Source organism: Hermetia illucens, chromosome 5, assembly GCF_905115235.1.
Source record: "Hermetia illucens chromosome 5, iHerIll2.2.curated.20191125, whole genome shotgun sequence".
Classification (NCBI taxonomy): domain Eukaryota; kingdom Metazoa; phylum Arthropoda; class Insecta; order Diptera; family Stratiomyidae; genus Hermetia; species Hermetia illucens.
This window is the reverse complement of record NC_051853.1, coordinates 90,939,161-90,955,404: the sequence shown is the minus strand read 5'-3', so window position 1 is coordinate 90,955,404 and position 16,244 is coordinate 90,939,161. Positions and strand designations below refer to the sequence as shown.

General features: G+C 43.7%; 1 protein-coding gene across 8 annotated transcripts in view; it reads right to left on the bottom strand.

Moving 5' to 3' along the window:
• The window catches only part of LOC119656582 (syntaxin-binding protein 5), an 863,788-nt gene that overhangs the window by 10,138 nt on the left and 837,406 nt on the right, over nucleotides 1-16,244 (bottom strand). For 7 of the 8 annotated variants that reach the window (XM_038062976.1, XM_038062975.1, XM_038062978.1 and 4 more), the window contains 3 exons: nucleotides 15,596-15,682; nucleotides 14,460-14,555; nucleotides 14,159-14,283 (listed from right to left, as the gene is read on the bottom strand). In XM_038062976.1, coding sequence (XP_037918904.1) covers nucleotides 14,159-14,283; nucleotides 14,460-14,555; nucleotides 15,596-15,682 — 308 coding nt within the window. The remainder of the gene's footprint in view (nucleotides 1-14,158; nucleotides 14,284-14,459; nucleotides 14,556-15,595; nucleotides 15,683-16,244) is intronic. The other variant, XM_038062977.1, reaches the window with a different exon arrangement.

Sequence of the window (16,244 nt, the reverse complement as noted above, 5' to 3'; positions counted from 1 at the left end):
TTAGTAACAAAATTCACAACAGTATATATTATATGTATATCACTGATTATTTAAAATGAGAATCAGCTGAGTGTTTGTGTTGGAATTGCAATAGTGGACACACTTGCCGTGATTGAGTCCTTGAGGAAAAACTGTTAAACTTGCCCAATTTTTTTCCTGTTCGCTTAAAAGTGGTCACGGCTCCCAACTACCGCGTGTGGAAGGAACAAATGAGTAGCGTGTTAATAGTTAACTATCTATAGAAATACGTAACCGACGAATTTCCTTGTTCTGATCCGTCGAAAGTCGAAGATGCGAGAAAATGGCTAATATTCGACAAATGGCATTGGTGAGAATCAAACAATCTTTTAGTGCGACACAATTGATAAAATTGGTTTCAAAGGATATTCATTTTTTGAAATTTTGGATTTTTAGTATTTGCGCATTTTAAGAATATTTTTTGCAATCTATTAAATTATTAACCACGCAACAACTGGTATCCGGTTTAGGCCTGCATACATCCCGGTTTTGCGTCAAGGTCCACCAATTCAATATCCCTTATAGTCCCTTGTCGGCCCAGTCTATGCTTCATTTGGGCTGGGGTGCGCCGCGTTCTTTTATCCTAGATATTATTTTTTCAGACTTTCTGGGAGGAAATTCTTCCCTTTAACCAATTAACTTATGCTATTTGATGTTGTTGACCCTTTCGTTCCTGGTGCTGACCTTCCCAACATGTATTTCGACTTGCCTTTATCAGTGTAATATCTCGCACTGTCTAATTGTTTATGAATGAGGGCACTTTGCACATTTTAAGTTGTTCATCTCATTTTGAGGGTATCGTCAGCATAGGCTAGTAGCTACCTATATAATTGCTGCACTGTGTGATATCATGTGTGTGATTAGCATGTAAAATATGCATATATTATGTGAAAATTTCCACTTTCAAGTAATATTTACATTCATAGTCTTGAATTTGCAGAGAAGCGACAGTTTTGACCTAGTATAACTTTGTTAGTAATAGTGTGATTTTCACCAAATTTGGCAGGATCATGCTCTATGCTGCAGCCTACATTGCTGCAAAATTTTGTGATTCTAGAGTGAACGGTCAATTACTAAAAATTCTAGTAATGTACTATTATTAACTTTATTTTAATAGGTATCGGTATGGAGGGTATTTCGGAGCCTAGGCACCATATAGTGACAGCCCCCTGATTTCTTTCAGATTTTTCGGTTGGGTAGTTTCTGAGAATGGGTTCGTTACAAAAATGATCACTTTCAACCCCCCGCACTCCCCACCTTTTTAACAAATGTCAAAACTAAGACCGGCTTCGAAAAGTACTAACCGAGACCTTTAATTTGATATCCCACGTGACTATATTTGATGAAAAAAAAAATTTACACCCCCCTTTTGCATGTATGGGGACCCCTCCTTAAATTCGACGTAAAAGGATGTAATTCACCATATGTGTGAGCGTTCACAGTTCCCAGCTTTCTACCAAATTTGGTGCCAATCGCTATAACCGTCTCCGAGAAAAATGCGTGTGACGGGCAGACAAAGAAGAAGTGCTCAAAGAACCCCCTCTCCCCGCTTTTCCGAGCCTGGTTAGCACAGAGGCGTGCAAGCGCGTGTCGACGGAACACTTCCATGGAGCTTCAGAATTTGCGGGCGGACCTTCACGGTCAATTTAACCATTTTTTTTAGGTATTTGGGATAGCTCTTCTCTTTAGGTCGTCTCCGGTCACTCATGGTAGTCGTTTGGCCATCATAATCACACCCTCTTATGTTATGGGACATCAGGCATTGATATGCTGTCCCAAACCTTGAGCATGAGCTGGTGAACCGTTTAGCGCAATTGGTCGCGTTCATATTGAATAAACTGTAATCCCATTGGCACCTGGCGGTTCATGATTCTTGAGCCGATTAATTGCACGCACTGTTTCTTTCATTATTGGTGATAGCAGCTATCGTCCGTGTCCTCCAACTCACCGATAGTTGTTCCAATATGTACATACGATCAGATTTCAGACTTTTTCTCGGCAAATGCATTCCGCTGCCGTGTTGGTGAAGCATCGTACGGTTGTTTCCTGTAGTTCTCGAGTTCATAGACATGTTGGTTCTCCCAGATTTCCTTTTTCTGTCTCTGAAGTCTCCTCTACGCTCGACGAAGTTCGTGTACCAACGTGCTTTGAAATCGAACCAGTTGTTCTGACTTTTTTTGCGACTTTTCTTCAGGTGGTTGCGAAGAACATTTGTCGATGCTTCATCTCCAGGACCAATGTTAGTTGTGGTTACTACGGCATCCATTTCCCTATTTGCCTGGTGTAATTCTATTTAATCAATTTGTGAGCTTCTTTATCGTAGTTTCCCCCAGTTTTTGTATCCATCTTTCTAATCATCTGCTCCTCTGTGAGCACACCGAGATCCTTTCCAAATAATTTTGAAGACGGTTCCGACGAAAACACTTTGAAAGTTTTCACTCTCAATGACAGCAAGTTCAATATTGAATAGTTGTTAAATTTCTGCAATGAACATCTTCAAAAATCGAAGTGCCATCTATGGATGGCTTAGTATGGTTGTTTTTACGAATGGGGTACCGATTCTTGTTATCCAACAACGTTTCCGAATGAATGTAGTTTTTTTTTGGATGAATGCATTTACGGCAGTTAAAATTGATCCGATCCGTGCTCGACAAGTCTATAAAGGTAATGTCAAGTCTCAGTGCAGTGATGGTGTATGCCAGGACGTGTTTAATTTAGAGGATTTTGTCGTGAGGCTATTGAGAACCATTGCTTCCTGCTCACTTATTCTGTTCAATGCAGATTAATTTGAGATTGTGGAGGCTTTGCAGTATGCAGCCGCTTAGGGGAGATTCACCCGAGCTCCACACTAAATTGGCGCAGCTCACCACGACTCGCAACTCACCTGCCTGCGTAGCTCGCCTACCTGTTGGTAGCAGGTCGACAGTCACGAGGCCGGCGTAGGAACCGGGTTGTTCAGTCTTCCGTCAGCCGTCATAGAGTCAAGGAGATTACGAAAAAAGATTTGTGTATCTAGGATCGCGAAATTTACAAGAGATAGAATTTGTGATAATAATTATTTACAAAAATTAAAAATTAACTCGAATTAACAAAAATCGATCACGATATGTTTTTATAATAGTTAGTTAGTTTAGTTAAATGGGGGGAGCCGCAGCTCCGAGCTCTCAGGCCATTATGTTTTTATAATAATAATGTTAGCTATAAATAAAGTTGTATTAACTAAATTGGTATTATTAGCTGAACTGGTGACGCAGAAAAAAAAAACAAAATAATAAAATTCGTAAATATGTAATGAGGGTTCTACCCTTTTGATTGCGATCATACAATTTGGTTTCGTATTCGTCTATTCCAATCTCTCTGGAGCAGGTAGGGCCGCACTGGGGGGCACTCCGGGGGGTGGTGGTGTCGCAGCTGACACCGTCGTAAATTCAGTGATGAATCTGATAACGACGGCGTGTGAGGCTTCCATGCCCCGGAGAGGCCCCAGGCGCGACAAGCCTTCTATGTACTGGTGGACGGCGGAAATTGCCGACCTACGGAAGGAGTGTCATAAGCTCTGCCGTTTGGTACAACGTTTGTACGCCAACGAAGAGGCATGTGCCATAAAGGCACAATATAGATCAGCAAAAAGGAGACTTCGCAGCGCTATAAATAAAAGCAAAGCTCGCGGCTGGCAAAATCTTGTTAATGAGGTGAATGATGACCCGTGGGGACTTGGCTATAAGCTTGTCACTCGGAAAATCGGGGCTCTGCGGAAGCCCTGCATACTGAGCACCGACCAGATGGACCGCATTGTGCGGGCATTGTTCCCCAGACACCCTGTACGGGTTGATGTAAACAGCGCGGAAAGCCTCGTGGATTGCCCCCTTTTCACAATGGGAGAACTCGAAGAAGCGGTTCTCACTATGAAAAACAGGAAGGCGCCAGGCTTTGATGGCATCCCGGCGGAAGTTTACAAACTGGTGTTCCGCCAACGGCCAGAATTGCTGCTCGAAGCGTTCAACGCGTGCTTGAAGGAGGGCATTTTTCCTTCTCGCTGGAAAGTGGCCAGACTCGCGTTGATCCGTAAGGGTAAAGGAGATCCGGAGCTCCCGTCTGCATACCGACCGCTGTGTATGCTTGACACGGCCGGAAAAGTGCTCGAGAAGCTCATCAGGGGTAGACTCGCTGAAGCGATCCGTGCTGCCGGGGACTTATCCGCAAGGCAGTTCGGGTTTAGAACAGGGAAATCTACAGTGGATGCTGTTATGGAGGTCGTAGATGCGTTTAATCGAGCCGGGGCGCACAGCCGCCGATCTCGACGGATAGTGCTCCTCATAACGCTTGACGTCAGAAATGCCTTCAATTCCGTAAGATGGACAGATATGCTGGGCACACTAGAGAACTCCTTTCACGTGCCAAGCTATCTCTTGCGGATATTGAGGGATTATTTGAAAGACCGCTCCCTGTTCTATGAGACGCTAGAGGGCCAGAGTAAGATGGAAATCACGTCGGGAGTAGCGCAGGGATCCATCCTAGGGCCGGACCTCTGGAACGCTTCCTACGATAGTCTGCTGAGACTCGATATGCCTGAAGAGTCGCGCCTGGTCGGTTATGCAGACGACGTTGCGGCACTTGTTGCCGGACGCACTGTTGAACAGGCGCAAAGCAGACTTGGCATATTGATGCGACGGGTAAGCGGATGGATGACTGCTCACGGTTTCAACCTTGCGCTGGAGAAAACCGAAGTTGTCATCCTGACCAGAAGGAGAATCCCGACCTTGCGTCCCATATCGATCGGCGAGTTGACTATAGAGTCAAAACCAGCGGTTAAATACCTTGGTTTAATGCTCGACTCGAAGATGAGCTTCTTCGAGCAAATCAAAGCAGCCGCGGACAGGGCTGCAGCAGGAGTCGCGGCCTTGAGTCGGCTAATGGCGAATGTGGGCGGCCCTATATCAACTAGGAGACGTCTCCTCATGGGAGCAACGTAGTCCGTCCTTCTCTATGGTGCGGAGGTATGGGCTGATGCCCTTGACAAGGAGGTGCATCGTAAACGCCTAGCTCAAGTGCAGAGGCGGGGAGCTTTGCGAGTGGCGTCTGCTTATCGCACTGTCTCCGAACCGGCTGTGATGGTGATTGCGGGAGTGATCCCCGTTGCCCTCCTTGCCAAGGAGCGCAAAGCTATCTATCGCCGTAAGGGCGAAAACTTACGAGAAGTGGTTGCCCGTGAAGAACGTCAACGCACCCTTAACGAGTGGCAAGTTTCTTGGCAAAATGAGCCAAGGGGCAAGTGGACTGCGCGGCTCATCGACAAATTAGACCCGTGGTTGAACAGAAAGCACGGTGAGATTGATTACTTCCTTACCCAACTTCTAAGTGGGCATGGAGGTTTTCAGTCTTACCTGCACAGGGTTGGGAAGGCGCGATCTCCTGATTGTGTGTTCTGCAATAGAGTGCCGGATGACGCTGAACACACCTTTTTCTCTTGCGAGAGGTGGGATGGCCTCCGCCAGTAGCTTTATGCAGACACAGGGGAGCTCTCTCCAGACAACATTGTCAGAGAGATGCTGAAGAGCGCTGGCAGCTGGAATCGTATTGCGCATTATGTTCGGGCTCTTCTTACTACGAAGAAGATTGAACTCGATCGGCAGAGGGATCGGACGGTAAGGGGTTCCCTGAACTAACAACTCCCTTCCTCCCCTCCCCTCCCGTTGGTGAAAGGAATTCCCTGACTTGAAGGCTCCCAAAGCCGGGAGAGCGGGAGGGCTAGCCCGAAGTAATGTGTCAAACGGTTCCAGGCTAGTTCTCTGATGACAGGGAGGTGTTTAGTTGGTAGTCCGCCAGCGTGCTGTTGCGGGAGTCCAACACTCTGTGCGTAAACGCATTCACCTACCCTACTCCAAAAAAAAAAAAAAAAAAATTTCTAATAACTGGTCGACGTTGTCGGCAAAAAAGAGGGCTATAACGGTAGACCACGTTTCCAAAATCAGTTGCGGCCCTGTCGATACGATACCTTGTCAATTCGGCGGCTGCTACCCAGAACGCAGCTCCACGCCGCCTAACAATCTATGATTCCTTGAGCAAGCGCCTACCTAGTCGCGTCCATTAACACCCCAGAAGGTCGCTGTTGTTAAGAAAGAATTCGACATACTTTTACAGGCATACTTTTACTTTGCATCAAAGAGCTGCCGGTTTTTTCCACTACACATGCCCTCAAAACTCAACGGCGAATGGAGATCATGTGGCGATTACACACGTTTGAATGCTCAGACCATTCCAGATGGCTATCCCGCACCACTCAGCCACGACTTTGTCATGTTTTCACGACTTTGAACTTAGCCAAGGCGTATCGTCAAATCCCTGTAGTTCCAGAAGACATTCCGAAAACGGTAATATGCACATCCTTTGGACTCCTCGAGTTCACACGGATGCCTTTTGGTCTGTGCAATGCGGCGCAAACTTTTCAGAGGTTCATCCACACTGTTTTGCAAGACCTTAACTTTTCTTTCGTGGACTTGGATGATGTTTTAGTCATTTCATTTCATCCGAGTCTGAGAATTTGCAACACCTATCTCTTTGAGGCCGGTCTTGTACTTAACGTTGAGAAATGCAATTCCTTCAATAGCAGGTGAAGTTTTTGGGTCACACGATTTCCCCTTAGGGAATCCACCCGGATTCGGACAAGGTTCAGGCCATCACAGACTTCCCACAACTTAAAATAGTCAAGGATTTGCGAAGTTATTGGGTATGTTAAACTTCTATCGTTGTTTCTTGCTCAAAGCCGCACAAAAACAAGCAATCCTTAACGCCTACTTGTGTGGGCCCAAGACAAAAGATTCACGCATGACTGTGTGGCCTACAGAGGTCGTCCAGGCATTTGAGCTTATTGTCGTTTGACAATTGGCGGACGCTACACTCCTGGCATTCCCTCAACCAGATGCATTCCTAGCCGTATTCGTCGATAACTGGCAACCGCTGAGTTTCTTTTCCAAGAAAATAAATATAGCTCAACAGAACTACAGCACCTACGATCGTGAGCTATTAGCCGCGTACATGGCAGTCAAATACTTTCAATATTCCCTAGAAAGCAGGCTATTCACAGAATTCAAGGACCACAAGTTTAGTACCCTACATACTGATATCTGTTCAAACAAAGTTAACAATAGTATATTACTATAATTTTTAGTATTTGGCTGGGAAACCCCCTTAAGTCCATCCTAGTGCCACGAAATTTTGCAGCAATGTAGACTATAATATAGAGCATGATCCTACCAAGGTTGGATGGTGGAAATCGCATTATTACTAACAAAGTTATAATAGGTTCAAATTCAAGACTTTGAATGTCAATATCACTTGAAAGTGATAGGTGGTATGTACTAATGGGACAAATCCACACTCAAATGTCTTTATAAGAGAAATACGTAAAACCTTTCATACCTGAAGGGTCTAGCTTCCGGTTTCCCGACTTGTTATAATAGTAATGTTAGCTAGAATGTGATAGCTGATATTTGGTATTGTTTGCAATGGGTAAGGTTTATTTGTAATTTAGATTTGCAACAAGTATTGTTGGTTGATTTCGATTCCCACCATGTCTCAAGCTAGTGAGGAGAACGACACTTACCTACCTTGGCGAGGTAGCTCAGTCAGAGTGATACCTGAAGCAAAACGATAATCAAAACTCCAAACCAAAATATGACTACTGCGGCGAGGGCTGAATAATTACAGAGGAACTCTGGGTACCAAACGACCCTCAGTTTCAACTAACCGTTTTTCGGCAAAGACCATGACAGGCAACTATGACAAACCTCTAAACTTAAGACCTAAAACAAACGAAAAGCAAACATTAGATTTCGACCATGCCGGTCCAGTCCTGAGTGAAGAAGCGAACCTGAGCCCATCGATGGAGAACCTGAGTCTAGACTCAGATTCTTTACTTATTCAAGTGTCATTAACGGACGAGCAGAAGCCGTCTCCTTCTGTCAGCACCCTTGACCCCGAGCTTTAGTCGGCGCTACCTGCTGAGGCAAAATTTTTGCCTACTGGGTCAGCACCTGTTTTCGGCAGGAAAAAGCCGCCGGCAAAACGCCTGCGTGCAAACCATGACCTCCTAATGCTGCAAAGAGGACACGGCCAGCAACGACAAAGTCTTTATTTGCGCAGAGGACTGCCCACTTTTCTCTATAAAAGAGTTGGAACAGGCAGTCCTCTCTATGAAAAACAAGAAGGCGCTAGGACCCAATGGTATTCCAGCAGAGGTATGCAAACTGGTATTCCAACACCGGCCAGACCTACTGCTCGGCGCATTCAACGCTTCCCTGAAAGAGGGCATTTTCCCTGCTCGTTGGAAGGTTGCGAGGCTTGCACTAATCCATAGAGGGAAAGGCGACCCCGAATTGCTGTCTTCATACCGCCCACTATGTATGCTTGACACTGCTGGGAAAGTGCTCGAAAAGCTCGTCAGAAGTAGACTCGCTGAAGCGATACACGCCGGAGATTTATCTCCCCGGCATTTTGTTTTTAGAGGAGGCAAATCGACAATTGATGCTGCCATGCAAATCGTGGACGTCGTTCGACGAGCAGAGGCACATAGCCGTCGAATTCGACGAGTGGTGCTCCTCGTAACACTTGACGTCAGAAACGCCTTTAATTCCGTAAGATGGAAAGAGATTCTAGGCACACTAGACAATACTTTCAACGTGCCGAACTATCTCTTACGGATATTGAGGGACTATCTGAGGAACCGCTACCTGCTCTATGAAACATTAGAGGGTCAAAGGTGGATGGAGGTCACGTCGGGGGTAGCACAGGGATCCATCCTAGGGCCGGACCTCTGGAATGCTACCTATGACAGTCTACTTAAACTCGACATGCCAGAAGAGTCGTGCCTGGTCGGCTATGCAAATGATGTCCCAGCGCTTGTTGCTGGACGCACTGTCGAACAGGCGCAAAGCAGACTCGGCATATTGATGCGACGGGTAAGCGGGTGGATGACTCATGGTTTCAACCTTGCACTGGAAAACACCGAAGTAGTCATCCTGACTAAAAGGAGAATTCCGACCCTGCGTCCCATATCGTTCGGCGAGTCGATAATCGAGTCAAAATCAGCGGTATAGTATCTCGGGTTGACTCTTAACTCAAAGATGAGCTTTTGTGAGAAAATCAAAGCAGCAGCGAACAAGGTTGCGGCCGGCGTTAAGTAGGCTAATGGTAAACATTGGGGGTCCTACGTCTAGCAGGCGACGTCTCCTGATGAGTTCAACGCAGTCTGTCCTACTCTATGGCGCAGAGGTATGGGCTGACGCTCTTAACAAGGAGGTATATCGTAAACACTTCGCGCAGGTACACAGACGGGGAGCTTTACGGGTGGCGCACTGTCTCTGAACCGGCCGTGATGGTGATCGCGGGAGTGATCCCCGTTGCCCTTCTTGCTAAGGAGTGTCAAGGCATATACAAGCGCAAAGGAGATGAGCCAAGGGAGGTGGTTGCTCGCGAAGAACGGCAACACACTCTAGACGAGTGGCAGCTCTCGTGGCAAAATAAAACTAGAAGCAGATGGACTCCGCGGCTCATCGGCAACTTAGGTGCGTGGCTGAATCGGAAGCATGGTGAGACTGACTATTTCCTTACCCAATTTTTAAATGGGCATGGAAGTTTTCAGTCTTACCTGCACAAGATTGGAAAGGCGCGTTCTCCGGATTGTGTGTTTTGCAATGGAGTTGTGGACGACGCACACCACACTTTTTTTTCTTGTGGAAGGTGGGATGGGGTTCGTCAGCAGCTGTATTTAAACACAGGGGATCTCTCACCAGACAACATTGTCGAAGAGATGCTGAGGACTGCTGACAGGTGGACCCGTGTTGCCCATTACGTTCGGGCCCTTCTCGTTGCTAAGAAGACCGAACTCGACCGGTGGAGAAGCCGGATGGCAGGGGGTTCGTTAAACTGACAGTTCCCTCCCTCCTCTCCCCACCCGTTGGTGAAAGGAATTCTCTGATTTGAAGGCTCCGCAAGGCGGGAGAGTTCGTGGACTAGCCCGAAGTAATGTGACAAACGGTTCCAGGCTAGCTCTCTGACGATGGGGAGGTGTTTAGTTGGTAGTCCGACGACGTACCGAATCGGGAGTCCAACACTGTGTGCGAAAATGCATTCACCTACCCTACCCGAAAAAAAAGTCTTTATTTGCAGCTAATCGATAGCCTTGGTCTGATGATAGACGGGTATTGTATGACGATACCAACCCATCCGGTTACGATATCCAACAATGTGATCAACTTAAGAGTAACCTTCTGCTAGAATCTAGGGATTGCATCCTTGCAAGGCATTAAGCTTTGTTTTGAGTTGGTAGGTGTATACTGTTAAATATTACGGATAAATTTTGGCGACAAAACAGGAACGAGGAGCTCAGACAGTATTGCTCCCCTTTGACAATATGTGGAAGGGTGCGCGACTAAATTTCAAAAGGGTCTCTGAGGTGCATCGTATAAAAAGTGCTTTTTCTGGCTCCTAGAAGAGGAGCGTAATGATGTGGGTCCTGGGACAACTTGTTGTCCAGGATAATCTACACCGTTGTTAGGCAGCAAAGTAGGAGAAAAAGCCAACAGCTATCGGCGTTCCTGAACCGGATGGTTCGGAAATAAAGGAGTGGTTGGCTCTACTATGGATTTGGGACTGTCACGTTACAAGCGTCGGTTCCTAAGGCCCGTGAAGGGGAGGTGCAGCTCAGAAAAGATGCAATATTTTCCCAATAAATTGCAGCATTGTTAAGCAGCCATTACATCTATCAGTCGTCGGATCAATTGTTGCAAGATATTTATACATCTCATACACGAATCATGGGTTGTTAACGGACTCAAACTCCCGAAATGACATATTGTATGCAAACGGAAGTATTTTGCATGGTGGTTTCAAAAGATTATTTCGGTTAATTTCCTATACAATGGCGACTCGAAAACGATTAAATTAATCATAAAAAGTCAAAGGGAGATAGGGAGATTCTATGGTGGTCTGCTTATTTTCTGTAACACGTAGACGAAGTTCCTAGTGGAACATTCATTAGAGCTATCCAATATGCGAAAAGTAAAGGCATGGGGTTAATGTCAGGATAATAACGCCCACCATATATATTGGGGAAGTTCCAATATCAATGTGAGAGGATCGATACTACATCTTTGAGTATCTGAACTGAACTGCAGGCCGTCAATTCTCTAAGGCTTATGGACTAGATATAGCCGATTAATGGTCATTTAAGATTCTATGGTTTAAAATCGCGTTTTTCTCGAAACATCAAGTTGAAAATTTGCTGCCACCATAGCCCAAAATCTACCCAACGAAATTCTTTGAAATTTCCTGGACTCATTCAGAACAAAGGGTAGTATAAATCCCATGGCAAAACATGGATTGGTACCCACGATGGAGCATAAAACCTGGGAAACGGCTGCTGAACCAACACCAATAGCGTGATTTGACGTCAGTTACCAGTCGACTCAGATGTGAATGACTACCTCAGTCAAATCAGGGTAATAATCTCGGGCAAGTGCAATGCTGACCACATTGCCTTCTATCGGGTACTATAATTCTGTAGTGTACCGTTATGGTCTTGAATAAAGCGTTCTAACACACTTCAAGGCTCTGATCCAATTGGATTTTTGCGCCAACGATTATTATTATTAGTATAGATTCCGATCACTATCTCGTTGGTATGGTGCTCCGAGCTCGAATAACAACACCACAAAGAATCCCCTCTGACAATCAGGTGAGAGTTAACACTGAAGCCATTCACAATACAGTTTTCTGCCACATCTATAAGAGGGAAATGGATACCGCAACAACCGCAGTCAGTAGAGATCCTGGGGATGAAGCACCAACAAATGATCTTCACAATTACCTGGGACGGAAGAATGCCGCATACCAAGTAATGTTGCGTTTTCAAAGAACGCGGGCACACGCAGAGACTTATCACGAACTCCGGCGAGCAACCAATAGGTCTGTTAACTCGAAAAGTACAGGGAGCAACCGCACCAGGCGCGGAAGTTTTACCAACAAGTCAGCTTTACCCACCTCGATGCCGATCCTGACGAGACAAAGAGGGAAATCTGATTTCCGACAGAATGGGCATATTGGAGCGATGGGTTGAGTACTTTGATGAACTATTGAACAACCAGAACATTGGCGAGTTGGAGGTCCCGCCAACTGAAGACGACGGACAAATACTGCCACCACTAAGTATAGAAGAAACAGTCCGTGTAATTCATCGGCTTAAAAATCATAAGTCGCCAGGAGTCGATGGAATTACAGCCAATTTGGTTAAATATGGAGGCGACCAATTACACCAAGTGGTTCATCAGTTTGTGCTCAAGGTGTGGGACAGCGAATTAATGCCTGACGACTGGCAAAGAGACATTATCTGGCTCATACATAAAAAGGGAGATATCACATAGTGCAGCAATTATAGAAGTATCACGTTGCTGAATACCATCTATAAGATATTCTCCGCTATGTTGCTAGGCCGGATAGACCCATACGCCCAGAACATCATTTGCCCATACCAAAGAGGCTTCACTCCAAGCAAATCAGTAACAGATCAGATTTTCTCTGTGCGGCAGCGATGGAAAAATTGTTGGAATATGGAACCCAGTTGCACCATCTTTTCATCGACATAGCCAGGGCAAAACTGTGCACGGTCATAAGAGAATTCGGTATCCCGACGAAATTGATAAGACTGACTAGGCTGACCCTGACCAATGTGCGAGGCCAGGTAAAAGAAACAGGATCACTCTCAAGACCATTCGAAGTCAACAACGGTCTACGACAAGGTGATGCCTTATCATGCATCCTCTTTAACCCGGCCCTGTAGAAAGTGATCCGTGATGCTGAGGTGAATGCGAGGGGTACAATCCTCTTTAAGTCCACCAAACTACTGGCTTATGCTGACGATATCGACATAATAGGAAGAACGACCCGAGAGGTACAACTGTTTTCATCCAGATCGAGCAGGCGGCGCGAGGTCTTGGTCTGCACATCAATGAAGGCAAGACAAAATATATGGTGTCAACGTCAGCACCAAAAACCAACCAACAACATCAAACCGCACTGGTCAAACGGGAAGAATAAAGATAGGAGAATACAACTTTGAGACCGTTGATAATTTCTCCTATCTAGGGTCGAAAATCACAACCGATAAGAGCTACGACGATGAAATCCGCGCACGGTTGTTGGCAGCCAACAGAGCCTATTTCAACTTACAAAAACTGTTCCGCTCGAAACGTTCGTTTTTAAGGCAGGCCTAGATCGGATGATGAATTCAGAATATATTTTTGCCGTCCGCAAACTAGGATAATTTCGATTCATTCGGTCGTTTTTTTTTAATTCATTAAAGAAGCCTTGAAAAACCACCAAAATTCACAATAAAAAGTTGACCAATGTACCAAAAATTTAGCTTTCAATATTTTTTAATAATCCTAGTTTGCGGAGTCTTTTTCTTTAAGATGATCACAGCGCTCTCGCGTGGCAGCAGAAAAACACCTTTTTTTAGAGATGGGTGTATAAGTTGCTCTGTATTTCAATAATGAACTATGCTATCAGACTGGAAAAAATACTATGCATGCTTAAGATATTAATAAATATTTAGTGAAAAATTCGCATTTGTATCTCTATCCAGTTCTTCATAAACAAATTCTAAAAACGCCAAAAAACGACCTTCACACGGGAAAGCGACTATATTTAGCCAATGTGAGGAGGAGAAAGAGATAGCCCGGCACTTCATATGGAGCTGAATCTAGACGAAGATACCTCGATAAGGTTTTCTTGAATGAAGAGCCTGCGCATTCTCTGCCTTTGGAGAATGTTCCCAGATCCGCAAAAGCCTGCGAACATCGTACATGAGAGACTATTTAATAGTGAAACGGGCTTAACAAAAGAGCTGAGTGCTTGGAGCTGCGGCTCCCCCTTAAACTAAACTAACAAGGCAGAAATTGCTGTGCCATTTTCCAAGGATATTTGCATACTTTAGCTATGAAGGGTTTCGTAGTTTCCTGAGCTTTTAAAGATGGATTGAAATATTCTTAGGTAACCAAAGAAACTACTTTGAACAACTGCTTTTAAATTATATTAAATACTATTGATTATTCTAATGATTTACATATTACAATCTTGTACTTACATAATTCTTCTCTGTCCAAACTTTTAGCTCCGCCGCCGAACAATCCTTTGAAGAATCCTTCCTTTGGTTGTTCGGGCATATCGTGCGGTATAAATAATTCTCCCATCATTTCGCCCATATATTGACTTGAGAAAAAGAAGTAGAAAAAGAAAATTGGTCAATGATTCGTTGTCATTCTTAATTTTAACAGAACAATTTTCATCACATTTCCTTCATTGGGAATGATGTTAGCAACAATTTCTTAATAAAATAAATTCCTAAAAAATTAAGAAATTTACAGACAATAATGACAAAATCTTACCTGAATTCAGAACAAATGGTAAACTTTTGTAGCTCGGTGGGCGTCGCCAGGTAGAGTCCATGACCTTTGTTGCTCAGACAAAATGTCTTGGAAATCCTAGAGCATAAATAGTTTATTTATATGGGGCAATTTCAATGTATCAGAACTTTCCAACTAAATTTTGTGTATTCTTATTCTTCTACTTATTCTAACAAAAGCTTTTGGTTATGTATTTATATAAACTTTGCATTTTATTATATAAGAAACATGTGAAAGTAACTCTCGAAATTTTAGAAAAAAGATAATTGCGGGCATTTCATGCTTTTTAGATTGAAAAATTTGCTCTGATAAAGAGGAGATTCGGTCATGCAGATTAGTTGGAGGAGAGTCTCATGCATAACATTTCCAGGGAACATTGTTATAAACATGTTTCCTTCAATTCGAAATATTTCATTTTACTCGTAGATAAATATTGTGCAAAATGGGTGGAAATTAGATTCAATAAAATAATTATTTCCAAATAAAAAACGAAAAATTGGAAGAGCTTGTATTTACAAATATTTCATGTAAATTGAGGAGGCTTGTTAATATTATCGGCATGACTATGCTCAATAACGTGAAATGAATCCCAAGTGGACATATTTACAAAATGTTGGTGTATTTTCAAGATCTAATAGAATTCTTTGGTTGAAAAAGGTAGTCGTTTTCTACTTCGAATCAAAGTGTAAAATACCATAACGATTTACTTTCGAGCTTCAATACTTGAAGTGTGGTTAATTTTTTTCAAGCAGAAGATGACCTTTTTTAATCGCCAGGAAAATCTGATCCTTTGGCAGCTGTTCTACGATAAAAGTCCCGCAAAGTAATGCAACTCGACAGTGCATACTTCCTAGTGAAAGTTTTCCGCTTGAAACAAATATTCCACCCCCATTCCTATATCTTTTATTTACAATTTCATCATAGGGAGAATTCCTCAAGCTTTTGACAACTTGGCTATCTTTCAAAACACCAATACTATTTCATGTGTATTACCATTAACAGTTTAAATATATATATATCTATGAAATACATGATTATATACTAATTATTCTCTTAAGAGTATGTTGATATGTGTAGTAATGAGTAATTAGGGTAATGACTGTTAGCCACAAACTTACTGGTTAGTATCCTCGTGCACTAAAAGTTGCTGGCCCCAAATGGAAAGCATTGGATCTACAATTCCTTGCTTACATTTTGTCTGAAAGCTGGATGGGTATAATAACACAAAAATGATTTTAATTATATTTTTACGGATGAGACATGTGTTAGCTGAACCAGGCCGCGATTTTCAGTCACATCGTGTGTGTCTACGTACAATGGCAATGATTCGGGTTAATCACGCAAGGACATGATTTATTTGTTTATGTTGTTTTGGTGAATGTTATTATACAAATTATGTACACAGTTAGCTACCCTTATGGGGATAATTATATTTGTAAATCAAGTGCGGTCTTCTATTGCTGATCACTATATTATAATATTTTTTTAGTTGACCTAATACTGGCTCGTAAATCCTTCCCAAGTTCGCTCCTTTAAGAGGTGCCTTGTGATTTTTTGCTTCTTTTAAGCATCTAAGAGCGCATTTGTAGGTGTCTGTTCACATAAGCAAGATAGTTGACTTCACTACTGCTAGAACAACAGATACAACTATTTGGTTATATTTTGACGGTCTACATTTCACACAACCACAGAAGCATCAAAATGAGTATTTGCTAGGTCCTTATCGGCCTTTTCTAAATGTGATCAAAGCCTTATAATTAGTTCCAG